Source organism: Lotus japonicus, chromosome 2 (genome assembly GCF_012489685.1).
Source record: "Lotus japonicus ecotype B-129 chromosome 2, LjGifu_v1.2".
In the NCBI taxonomy this organism is placed as follows: Eukaryota; Viridiplantae; Streptophyta; class Magnoliopsida; order Fabales; family Fabaceae; genus Lotus; species Lotus japonicus.
The window spans coordinates 39,752,902-39,765,210 of NC_080042.1; the positions used below are offsets into that span (position 1 = coordinate 39,752,902).

The 12,309-nt window shown below is 36.9% G+C and overlaps 2 protein-coding genes and 1 non-coding gene across 3 annotated transcripts; 1 reads left to right on the top strand and 2 right to left on the bottom strand.

The window, feature by feature from the left end:
* Window positions 1-1,225: 1,225 nt before the first annotated feature.
* LOC130736420 (uncharacterized) lies at window positions 1,226-1,903 on the bottom strand. Its single transcript, XM_057588256.1, has one exon. The coding sequence runs from the start codon at window positions 1,901-1,903 to the stop codon at window positions 1,226-1,228; it is 678 nt and encodes a 225-aa protein (XP_057444239.1).
* Window positions 1,904-2,471: 568 nt separating this feature from the next.
* LOC130741621 (small nucleolar RNA R71) lies at window positions 2,472-2,578 on the top strand. The gene has a single exon (XR_009020509.1). It is a non-coding gene; the product is annotated as a small nucleolar RNA R71 (small nucleolar RNA).
* A 7,581-nt stretch (window positions 2,579-10,159) lies between these two features.
* Window positions 10,160-12,095, bottom strand: LOC130735382 (cation/calcium exchanger 1-like). The gene has a single exon (XM_057587401.1). It carries the CDS (start codon window positions 12,060-12,062, stop codon window positions 10,302-10,304), a length of 1,761 nt encoding a protein of 586 aa, XP_057443384.1. The 5' UTR covers window positions 12,063-12,095; the 3' UTR covers window positions 10,160-10,301.
* Window positions 12,096-12,309: the final 214 nt, after the last annotated feature.

Below are 12,309 nucleotides of genomic sequence, written 5' to 3' on the forward strand. Positions count from 1 at the left end.
GCTCAATTGTTCACATGAGCAAGGTAGGAACTTACCTTTGAATTTCTAGAACAAGTCCTCCCATGAGAGGGAAGAACTTTTTGTCTCCCCTTTAAGTGAGTAAGGGAAGTGCTTCCTGATGACCCTATTTTAGTGTTGTTTTTAGGGTCATTTCTTCGTTAGTTTTGAGTCTTTTTCTTGTGTCTCATGCAGTGTTTCATGCATTCTCATGCATTTTTATATTTATTTGAGTTTTTGCTTTGTTTTGGTAATTTTATAGTTTTATAAGGACTTTTATTGCATTTTAGCATAGTTTAAGGGTTTTATAAGTTTCCACTTATCTTGGGGCCTTTGTGCAAAGCTAACCTTTGAGTTTCTAGATATTTTCCAAGCTTGGTCATTAAGGTTTCAGGTGCAATCAGCTGAAGATGGAAGGGCTAGAGGCTTGAAGGCTTGAAGGAAGCAATAAAGTGGAGTTAAAGTGAAGTTCAAGAGGTTTCTGAGCGTACATGTAGCGCTCAGGCGCCCTTGACTAGCGCCTGAGCGCCAATTCAACAGAAGGTTGAAATTTCAGCTTTTGAAGTTGGCGCTCGAGCGGAAATAGAGTGAAAAAATTTATGTTTCAGGCTTGAGCAATTGGCGCTCAAGCATGCTTTTCCAGTGCTTGAGCGCCTAGACTCGCCTGTTTTGCTTATAAATAAGCCTTTTGTCCTTTTCTATGTAAATTTTGATCATTTCTAATTGTTTTTTTTAAGCTAAGAAGTTGAGGAGGAACTTTGGAGCTTGTGAGTGGCTTTCAACTTGTACTTTTTTAGGTTATTTTACATTTTTTTGTATGGATTCCCTAGCCATGAGTGGCTACTCTTTTGATTGCTTTGGGTTTCAAGAGAATCTATGAAGTTTAAGTTGTTAAATCCTATCTCTATGCATGAGTTCTTGATTCCATCTTTGTACTTCAATTCTAATATGTATGTTTAGCTTGAGTGCACACTTTCTACAGGCTAGACTATAATCACAATGGAAGTTTGTTATAGTTTAGGCACATGAATTGAAATAGATTCTTCAATGTTTGCTACTAGGAATAGAGGAAGGGTTGGGTTTTGTTGGCCTGGATATAGTTTAGAACCTCAAATGAATGATTAAGTACACAAGGAATTGGGCTTAACTTTTTGTTTGAGAGAATTGCTTATGTGAGGAATCAATAAGTAATTAGATAGGCCAGAGCAACAAGGACTGGTCTTATCGGCTAGCTGCAAGGAATCCCATAAGGAAGTTTAATGGATCTATCGGCTAGCTGCAAGGACATCATGGTTGGGGTGGCTTCTCCCAAGTCAAGCCTCTTAAAAATGGAGAGCGGCATCAAATTGATGCTAGCTCCTAAGTCACACAATGCTTTGGCCCCTAGCAGACCTTCAATATCAACTGGAATAGTGAAACTCCACATATCTTTTAGCTTTTGGGGGAGCTTCTTCTGGACATGTGCATTGAACTCCTCAGTCATAAGAACAATTTTGTTAACTTCACTCAATTTCCTCCTCTTAAACAAAATATCTTTCATGAATTTAGAATAAACAGGCATTTGCTCTAAATCTTCAGAAAATGGAATGTTAATTTCCAATTTCTTAAAGATCTCCAAGAATTTTGAGAAGTGCTTCTGTAAATTCTTTTTGGCTAAAGCTTTAGGGAAAAGTATTTTTCTATGAGAGGAAATTACTTTTTTTTTCTCAACCAGCATCTCACTAGGCTCTCTTTCTTCAATTTCTCTTTCAACAACAATATCATGTTTCACGCTCTCTTTTTCAACTTCCTTCTCCTTTAAAGGCCTACCACTCCTAAGAGTGACGGATGAACAATTTTCAGAATTAGGATCCTTAGGATTAGTGAGAGTGTCAGAAGGAAACATACCTGGACTCCTTTGAGTCATAGCTTTGGCCAGCTGGCCTACGTGGACTTACAGGTTTTTTATGGAGGCGTCATGGTTCTTCACAATGGTTTGCATCTCACCCATGAAAGCAGTGGTAAGTGCGGTGAGATCATCAACTTTTTCTGTCAAGCTCTTTTGAAGAGGCCTTTGAGCATGTTGATTGGGCCTTTTATTGTGATCCCTCCAAGAGAATTTGGGATGATTACTCCAACCTGGATTATAAGTGTTGGAGTAAGGATTATTGTAATTACCTAAGGCCTTCACCTCCTCATCGAACTCAGCTTCATATGCAATCTTTGGTTTTCCTACAAGCTTCATGACTATGACAACAACCTTCTGGGACAACTTCTGATTTGAAGCTAGAAGAGCTTCATAGAAATCAAGTTGAAGGACTCCTTTCCTGTTGGTCCGATCATTGATGGAATGGGCAGCAGCAAGTTTGATGATGATATCCAAAGTTGCTTGAGTAGCTAAGGCATCAAAGGCTCCACTCGCAGAAGTTTCAAGCTTGTCCCATGTGTAGTCAATGAGTGCAGCATAGAACTTCTCCACATGATCAGCTAGGGAGATGTTGTGTCCAGGACATTTTCTGAGCAATCCCTTGAACCTCTCCCAAGTTTCATGGAGGTTCTCATAATCCAACTGGACAAAGGAGTTAATCTCCTACTTCAATTTCCGGACACGGCCGTAAGGGAAAAATCTTACCCCAAATATTTCCGCCAAGTCATCCCAAGAAGTGATGCTCCGAAGTGGCTGTGATCTTAGCCACTCTTAATTAACTACATAACTAAGTGAGAAAGGGAAGAGCATCAACCTTATTGTGTCAAGGTTCACGTTCCTTCTCATGGTGGAGCATTGGCAAGTGAATCGCTCCAAGTGGGCGTGAACATCTTCAGTTGTACCTCCACCAAATTGGTTTTGAGAGACCAAAGTGATGAAGTGTCATGGAATTTGGAAGTCTTGAGGATCATCTTGAGGCACCACGATGCTTCCATAAAAGTTGTAGTCAACACGTGCTGTAAGACCCTCAATTTATTAAATAAATTATTATTAAATAATTATATAACTGTTATTATAATAGTATATAATTTGCTTGATCTATTTGTCTGTATTTCATAAATTGGTTGCTGTCGATTGACTAACTATTATCGGAATTATGAAAAATGTTCAATTGCATGATGTATGGAAATTACTTATGAAGTAATATCATCATTGTTGTTGTTATTGTTGGCTTTAATAGATTGACGGCATAGGAATTAGTTTCGCAGTTAGACAGTTGTCATTAAAACGACGGAAATGAACATTTATTAGAACTAGACTTAGGATAATTATTTAACTAATTATTTAATTTATCAAAATAAAAATAAAATTGAAATAATCCTATTTATTTCGTGATTTTCAATATTGATGACTAGGAGAGAGAAAAGTGGGTTAAAATATTTAATTTAGATTTGTTTAGGGGTTTATCCGTAGATCTAGATAAAATCTTTTAAAAATTGAAAAGGAGGGTATAAAATTGAAATAAATTGATGTTTTATGTATTTTTTTTATACATCGGAAATGTAATTGATATTATGTCTGATATGACTTAAAGTAATTACTTTTATTAAAAATAAATAAATTCCTTAATGTTTTGTAATTATTTGATTTAATGATAAAAAGGGTGATTTGGAACTATAACTTTAATATATCTTTGAAAAATTTGAAAGATGAGCCATTAAAAATAATGAAAATTATCTGGAAACATTTGTAACTATTTTTGGAGTGGAAAATTATTTATTTTTGGAATTTTGGTTTTTCTTAATTAATTAATCAATTAAAATTTGAGTTAGCTTGAAACCTAAGCAAATTAAGTGCTTTTAAGTTTAAACATTTTAAGGAGCTTCTAGAAGAAGAGGAAACCATAGGAAAACTGAATGTGATCAGTTTTTTAAATGGTTAAATTAATATCTTAATTTTTGGATTTTTATAGAAATAGTTGGTTGAGGTTATCTAAGAAATTCGAAAGAAAAGGGTTAGTAAACGAACCTAGACCTAAGGAGGGGAAGGGGGGGGGATTAAAAGTCAGAAAAATTAGTCTATCTTGTTGATGTTGGTCGAGTTTCACATAGGGGAAAGTTTCAGTGATGGTTTTTCTATATAAAGCATTAGTGAGATAGCAGCAAAAAAATCATAAACTCCAGAAGTTGATCCCTCACAAAAAATAAACACTTGAGACTTCTAAAACCCCAGTGCTTTTACTCCTTGGTGGCCGAAACCTTCCCCCACCCTTGGTAGTTCGTTAGCAACTTCCTCTTTTCTTCAAAGTTCGAGGTTTGTCTCTTAGGCTTAAATCTTCTTCATCTTTTGACTAGTTTCGATAAAGCATGTCTCTTTTGAACGTTTTAATAAAAAAGTAAGCCTTAAGAGGAGTAATCTCTCTATTTTTGATTCAAAAAATTCTAAAAGTTGCAAACTTTTGTTAAGAGGGACGTTTTTTTGGGGTCCGTGAGGGTCTAGGACTCGAAAATCGGGTTTGAAAATAAAAGAAAATTTCTCTTCCTCCCTCCCTTGTATGGCCGCGGATTTAGGGTTGATGGGGAAAGGTAGTCGCTTGATTTAAAACCTCTATTAATGATATTCATATTCTCTTTTGATAGGTTTGACATCTTATGCGCTATAACTTGAGGAGGTAAGGGTAACTTTTGTTTAGTGCGAGCGTCTGTGTGCTGAGATGTTATCATTTGCAATAAACAATATATCAACATCACATCACCAAATATAATTAGATGCATGGCGTGCCAATGCAAAGTATGCTGAAACAAATTCAAAAATTGTCACCTTACCCGGTGACGGGACGAGACAACATAATCGCCACTTAGGCTGGGCACCATCAACTTTGTAACACCCCCTTTTTCCCATTGTTTTATTTAAAAATGTTTATCAGAGTTAAAAAAAACATATCTAGGGTGTATTACACTTCTTCACGAAAACTCATTAAAATTAACACTAATTGTGTTTGAAAATTTATAAGTTCATATGGTTTTCAAAGAATGAATTATTTCTACCTTTCATGCATAGCACAACAGACAAAATATGTATCCCAAAGATTTATATAAAAATATGGGCAGAGTTTCCTTTGTATTTTCAGCATTTCTAAAATAACAAGACCTGCCAATAAAATTTCTAAACCAGCCAGATAATCCTAAAATGCATAAAATCACTTATTTAAATAGGTTTATCTTCTATGATATTCCAATAAAATTCATCATACTCAGAAATGAATTTCATAAGCACTTCGGCCATCAACAGTACGACATCGCCATAATTTAGAAAATTATTCAGCAACTTCCATAAGGAGAGGTTATAAAATCCTCTCAACATAAATGCAAAAGTAACGTAAAATATCTACCCAGTGTTACATTACAGAGCAAGACACTTTATTTTATTATAATAATAATAATAACATAAACTAAGACTCTCCGAAGCTACTCCTCATGAGCCACATCTCTACCTCCAGTACCTGTACGATGTTGCGTAGAACATCATTCCAACATAAGGGTAAGAACTTACATTGTATAAAATATAGCATAACAAAGAGCAAGTAAACAATTCAGATTCTGCTTTATAAACTCTTCACATTTTCTTTAAAATCTGAGTGATTATAATATTTTCTCTCAAGACAGTTTCATAATTCTTATTATTGTTTCGGAAAATTATAAGCTTTAAGAAGAATAATAATTCAACTTCACGACTTCACGACAACAACAAAACAATTCACCAACAATTCACCGAACACATAAAACCACTGAAAACGTGAAACTTAGTGTGTGAGACTCCAATGCATGCATATGGTACCAATTGTTAACCTTAACGGTATCACCGCGTCCACTCTAGACAGTTAATCACCAATGAAGTCCACTCCAGACTTCCAGAACCACTCCAGTTCTGGGACAAGCCCCAGTTTTTAGAGGATTCAGTGGAAAACCGACACTTTGCCTCTTGACTAAATGAAGTGTATTTCGTGCAAAAATTCAAAAATTAAAACATCCAATTTGAGACCACTCCAGCCCCAAATATATAACATATTTTCTCACCAAATTCCATAACGGAAATCACACCAAAATTGCACAAAATAACACCTCGATATAATTATCAAATCATTCACTATTCCACCGACAAACTAGAAACACAAAATCACCAAATGTCTCACATCAATTACCAGAACCAGTTCCAGAATCAATCCCAGAAATAAGCAGAAACATAACAAACTTGAAGATGATTCTGGTAATAAACGAGCAGTCCAAAAATTATGAACATTTTACCAAACATAGCCTTATACGTTAGCTTTTATATAAAATTGGTTTCACCCAATTTGGAATTCTGTAGGGAGAGTTATGCTCTCTACAGCACAGGCTGTTAGGGTGTCTGCGAGCGGAAACAGAGTGAACTTGCAGATAATTCTGGTATTGAACTAGAAATCCAAAAATTATGAAAATATTACCCAATATAACCCTATGAGTTAGCTTTCATAAAAAATTAGTTTCACTCAATTTGGAATTCTGTACAAAGAGTTATGCTCTCTACAGCACAGGCTGTTAGGGTATCTGCGGGCAGAAACAGAACCCAATTTTCCCCAAGAACCTCAATTTCGCTCAAAATTAATTTTGCTCACCACATGTTAACACTCAACACAGCATCTCAGTTCTGAATTTTCAAAGAAGTTTGGGTTTCCTTCATGTTAAACCCAACCTCTGTTATACTACAATTATACAAGGTAAATTCAGACCCTTACCTTCTATGACACCAGTACAAAGCCTCCTAGACCCTTTTCTTCTTGATTCTCGGCCTTTCTCTCCATCTCCACGATCACCACCACACCTCTACCCTTCTTCTCCTTATTTCCTCCACGCGACAGCGGCTCTCCTCCCTTCTTCTTCTTCTTTCACGCGAACCGCAGCTTCCTCTTCCCTTCTTCTTCTTCTTCTTTCACGCGAGCAGCTTCATCTCTTCTTTCTTTTCTTTTCTTTTTTTTTTTAGCTGCTGCCCCCATCCTTAATTAACCATCTAAACCTAATTCCTCAAGGGCTAAACTAAAAACCTCAAAATCTCTCCTAGTCCTTGTCTCCATTTTGAATCCTAACTTTCACCTTTTAACTCTCTTCCATTTCATAAAACACACCCAGCATCATAGAAAATATTTTATTTCATTAAAGTAGTATTATATCGCCTAATAAACCACCATACGATATAATCTTAATTAAAAGAAAATACCAATATTATTTTAATTAAAAACGGGGTGTTACAGAGTTAGTCCTAACATAGGCCTTGCGTTTAACCATTCCGCTCGAGTGTCGCTTACACACCTTGACATAGCCAGATCAGTCCTAACCCTTATGGTTTAACCATTCTGTCTACTATGCTCGACATCGACTGGTCGATTCAACGCATAGAGTTGACCACATACTCCCGACGTGCCCTAAGATACTCTTTAGTACCTCCAATGCATGAATGTATGAGTGCAATATGGTTAGTCAAACAACGAAGCGTCATCACCAGGATACGTGTGTCTAGCTAGAGTATATTGCCTCTATAGTACCCTAAGGTAAACGGTGGTTCAAGACCAAAAACTTGCTTCACCAGCAAAAAGTGCCTCCAGCACGAAAGTGATATTCCCGCCACATCGGCACATCCTTACGATGCCTGAAACAAATTACTTAAGCAGTAAGGAATGACTTCCGCACTCCAGTGACCTCCTTGTCACAATGGCACATCCTATGATGTCCGCAACTTAGGTTTTCAACCTTCTTAAAAGTCGGATCGTTAGCATTTCCCGTATTCAAACTCTTTTCCCTAACTTAAGTTTCCTTTAAAGTAATTCTCATAACAATTAAAAAGGTTCTATCAAGAGTTAATGCATTATGTCATTTATTTACAAAATCAAGTTCTCTTTATTTTTTTGTATCCAAAACCTACTAAGTCAAAACTTCCTAATAACCTCCAAGTGATTTCCCCAGGAAAGCCTCAATCCTCAACACAACAATGGCTCAGACCTCTTGTCAAAGCCTGCCCAAAATCTCTCTAAAAACAAACCTTCATCAACATGACATAACTCAGTGTTACCCACACACCGGAAAATTGCATAAACAAAATATGTGCTGAAACAAAATAAATATAAGAACAATAACATCAAACTCGATTGAGCGATGAAACAATAATACAGTGTTGTAAAAAATAACTTTGTCTTAAGGCTAGAAAGAAGTAAGACAATTCATATGTGCTGGAAAACATAACCTTGTCCTAAATCTAGAAAGCAATAAGACAGTTTATATGTGCTGGAAAACATTACCCTATCCTAAATCTAGAAAGCAGTAGGACAGAAACCACCATAAACGGTCGAAGCCTCATAATCAATATTGTCATAAGCCTCAATCAATCATAATGGCATAAGCCTCAAACAAACACAATAATCATGATAAGTTGAATTCTCGACACATAAAGAATTATCTAATAAGGTAAGTTTCCCTCACCTCTTGAATTTTCCTCTTATCCTTGAGCGATCCCAACTCGCTTCTAGTCTTTCCTTAGCTTCGCTTGCTCAAAACCTTAAGAAAAATATCATTGCTTAGTTATTTAAGAAACAAAAAGATTCAACAACCCTAACTGAAGTCGTAAAAAAGATTTCAAAGCTTTAGAGTTTAACACATGAGCACAAATGGAAGAGTTTTCGCAAAAAGATATCCCCCCCCCCCACACTCTAAAGTGCTTTCGGCCACCTGGGCCAAAAATAGGGTTCCCGAACTTGTTCTTCGATCTAATTTAATTCCTACATATTCTTAGGTGATGTCTAGGGTAGGAAAACGCTCGAAACAATTACGGGACCTAAAATTAGAATAAGGGCTTTTTGGTCCACTTTAAAAGCTCAAAAAATCAAAGTTGATATTTTTCGAAACAGGTTTTGAATAGGTATAAACAATGCATTTATCAACAACTAATTCTAAAGGCGCTAAGCAAGGTTAAGGCTTTTTTCATAAAAAAGTAATGGTTGATCAAAATGGGTTTTTGGTCTAGAAATTCATATCTACGATAACAAAAAAGAGAATCTAAGCACTTGGATTCGATTATTTTGGTACTTTCATCTGCTGATTTAAAGTAAGTATTCAGTGACAGAATGTCGAAACTTATTTCAGTGCTCATTTAAAATGAGAAAATGGCTTGAATGCAGTCTGCTTGAAAAACTGCTGCAGAACTACTTTTTGCAATTGACATCAGATAAGAAAACTTCCTTCCTAAGATTCCTATCAGTGAAGGAATTAAGACAACGCGAATGGAATTTCTGAATGAAGCTCCGAATGGAAAAACCTTTTGTACAGGGTCTCGCTCAAGTCCCTGCGGAGATAAAATCTAACTTTATCGAGTTTCCGGAAAGCGAAAACTATCAAGTTTACAGTCGAAAGTTCCGTAATGGAACACACATCAACAGAAAAATACCCTAAGCGTCTTATTTTCTTTTCGTTGTTGATTATAACTTAAACAATGCTCTAGTAGCGGAAATAGTTTTTTTCCGGACACTCTCAACTTTAGTCGAGTGTGAAAACGACTCGTGCTATCATTCAAACTAACTATAATGTAATAATTAAACATATATTGAGTAGTCTATAAAGTTTCACTCGACAAAGCATCAAACTTTAGTTCAGGTTCCTCTCACGCTTAAACGACAGCCTAGGCGTGAGTCGAAAATTACTTAATTATTCTAATGCTAAAACCCGGGTCTTACACTCGTCCTCTCGCGAAGAGCTCCAACCGCCCTTTAACCCACCTTGCTTCTGTATTGACGACGCTGGTGGGGAAGGATTACAAGAACCCTAGCAGATGGAGAGCCAAACTTTATGCATCACAAATGTTATCTTTCACATATTTAAACTTGGTAAACCAACAACGACGCTCGTGGTGATTTAGGATCGTCGGACGACACAGACAGGGTCTCGGAGTTTTTTATATATAGTGTGGAGCTTGATTCTATCTCATCACCAAATGAGTTTTAAAAAACTGAAAAATTACCTGACAATAACATTTGTCGTGAGCCAATCATTCAATATTGGCTATGATTGTAGCAAGGAAATGAAGGCTGGGATATAGGCTCCTAACAAAATTACCCTATGTTTGTTGTGGAGTTTTAAAAACCGATCTAGTAATAAATAAAAAATCTACTAAAATGATGAACATTGTAGTTATTGAAAATAATAAAATATAAAATCATTCATGTAATCCTTGCACTGCAATTTAAACTTTTAGAATAATTGGTTTGTTGACTTTCCATGTGAATTTTTCAATTTTGAAATGTATAACAAAAGTCGGTCTCTTAAGATAGATTGGAATAGGACTTTTTCTTTTGAACGTGCTTCTCTACAGTGCATCCCTACAATTGAAGAACACCAATTGCCACTGCCAGCCTCAAGAACAAAAAACACAGATAAATAGTTAAGAGTCCAGCCCCCAAGGACTTATCAAGCTTCATATTCTTCTTCACCATGATCACAAGGGCCCAAAGTACCCCTACCATCAAGAACACAAGTATTCCAAATAGGGAATTGTCTTTGGGAATGACATAAGAGTCTGGATATTCAGACCAAGCTGAGAGAACAAGAGGCAATCCCAAGCCCATCAGAATATTAAACATTGGGCCTGCATAACACCCAGAAACAGCAATTTGGGCCCCATCTACTCCTCCATTTTTGGCCATTGCTCCATTGGCTATCAAATCCCCTAAAGAATTACCCCAAGCCAGGACAGTTAATCCAAGGATTGAAGGACTAACCCCTATGATATTTCCAATGGAAATCAAGAGGGAAACGAGTTCCTCAGCAATGATATAAGTCCATGTTACACTCATAGAAAACCCTCCTGCTAGCCAGGGAAACAAACACTTTTTTGGTGGGGTAGAGCTCTTGGTGGTGACACATGCCATGTTCCCCAAAACAATGCCAATTAAAGCAGATGTCAAGTATGCAACTAGACCACTCCTTGAACTCACATTTTCCATCTGGCTATTGCAAAGAAGTGCAAACAAAACTGGTGCTAATGTCACTGATATAACAGCATATGGTTTTGACCACTTCTCCTCACTTACATCTGGTATAGTGAGTCTTCTAGGCAAATAAAGAGGTAAATCTAGTACTTGAAAAAACTTGCCCAAAAGAACTTTCCAATGAAATAAATCATTTTCAACAACACCCTCAGCCTTTCTCTCATTATCTTTAACACCCAAATCATTTCGTAAATTTGATTTCCCATCATCATTGTCGTCGTCGTCGACATAGCCCAGCAATGGTGTCCCGGACTCTTCCAAGTCATCAGAAGACACTGCCTCTTTTCTGTCCTCTCCATAGATGAAGTGTGTAGCAGAGACAGCACAAACATAAAGGAAATATATAGAAACATAGAAAATTGAACCCAGCAAGGTAATTTTACCAATTGAAATGATGATGAGGAGGATGAACAAAGAGAAAAGGAAAAAAATAACATCTCTGATGAAACTGGCCTTGTCCACTGCAATTTCATTTGGGCTAACTAGAAAACTTATGATCCCCAAAACAGCAGTGGAGACAAAAAATGCCCCTCCCAGGATGCTGTTGAGGCCAACAGCACCATTGTTAGAACTTGTGAAGGAAACAACACTAGCAAAAAAGTCAGGAGCGCCATTTCCCAGAGAAAGCAAGGTTACTCCCGCTATGGTGGGGGAAAGTTTCAAGATGTCAGACAAACCTTCTAAGGAGTTGCAAAAGTAATTTGAAGCTGTGTCAGCTAGAAGATAGAACAACACCAGTAGCCACAGCACAAGCAGTGTTTGACCCAGAATTGGGGAATTTCCAAAGCTGCAGTAGAAGATTTTAAGATAGTTTATGTACCCTTTTGACCTGCAGTCAGAATGAGTTTTGACATATAAGCACTTAGAGCTATAATCAGAGAAGTTGTGAATGTCAGTGCAGGCATCAACTATGATGTCACTAGAACTGAGTATTCGAGCATGGTTGAAGAGGGTTTTTGAGGCATCAAAATTAGAATTGAAAGGGTGGAAATGAGCGTTGAGGAAGAGAAAGAGGAGGAAGAGGAAAGAAATGTTAAGGACAAGAGTGAGGTTCCTGAGTTTTGGTTCGGAGTTTGAGCACAAAGCTTCCATTTAGGGAAGTTTCTTGAGGGGATTGAGAAGATGTGTCCATTGATGGTGAACTTGTGCTGTGGAATTGAATATATATATATATATATATATTGATTAATTGTGGTTAACGTTGAGCACGGGATAGTGCTAAAAACTAAAAAGAAGGAGAGGCAGAACAAGAAGACAGAAAGGGAAGGTTCAAGTCCAGAGTGCTTTTGTAGTACTAAACTGGAATATCTGCACTGGTTGGCCGAACCCACAGGTGTGT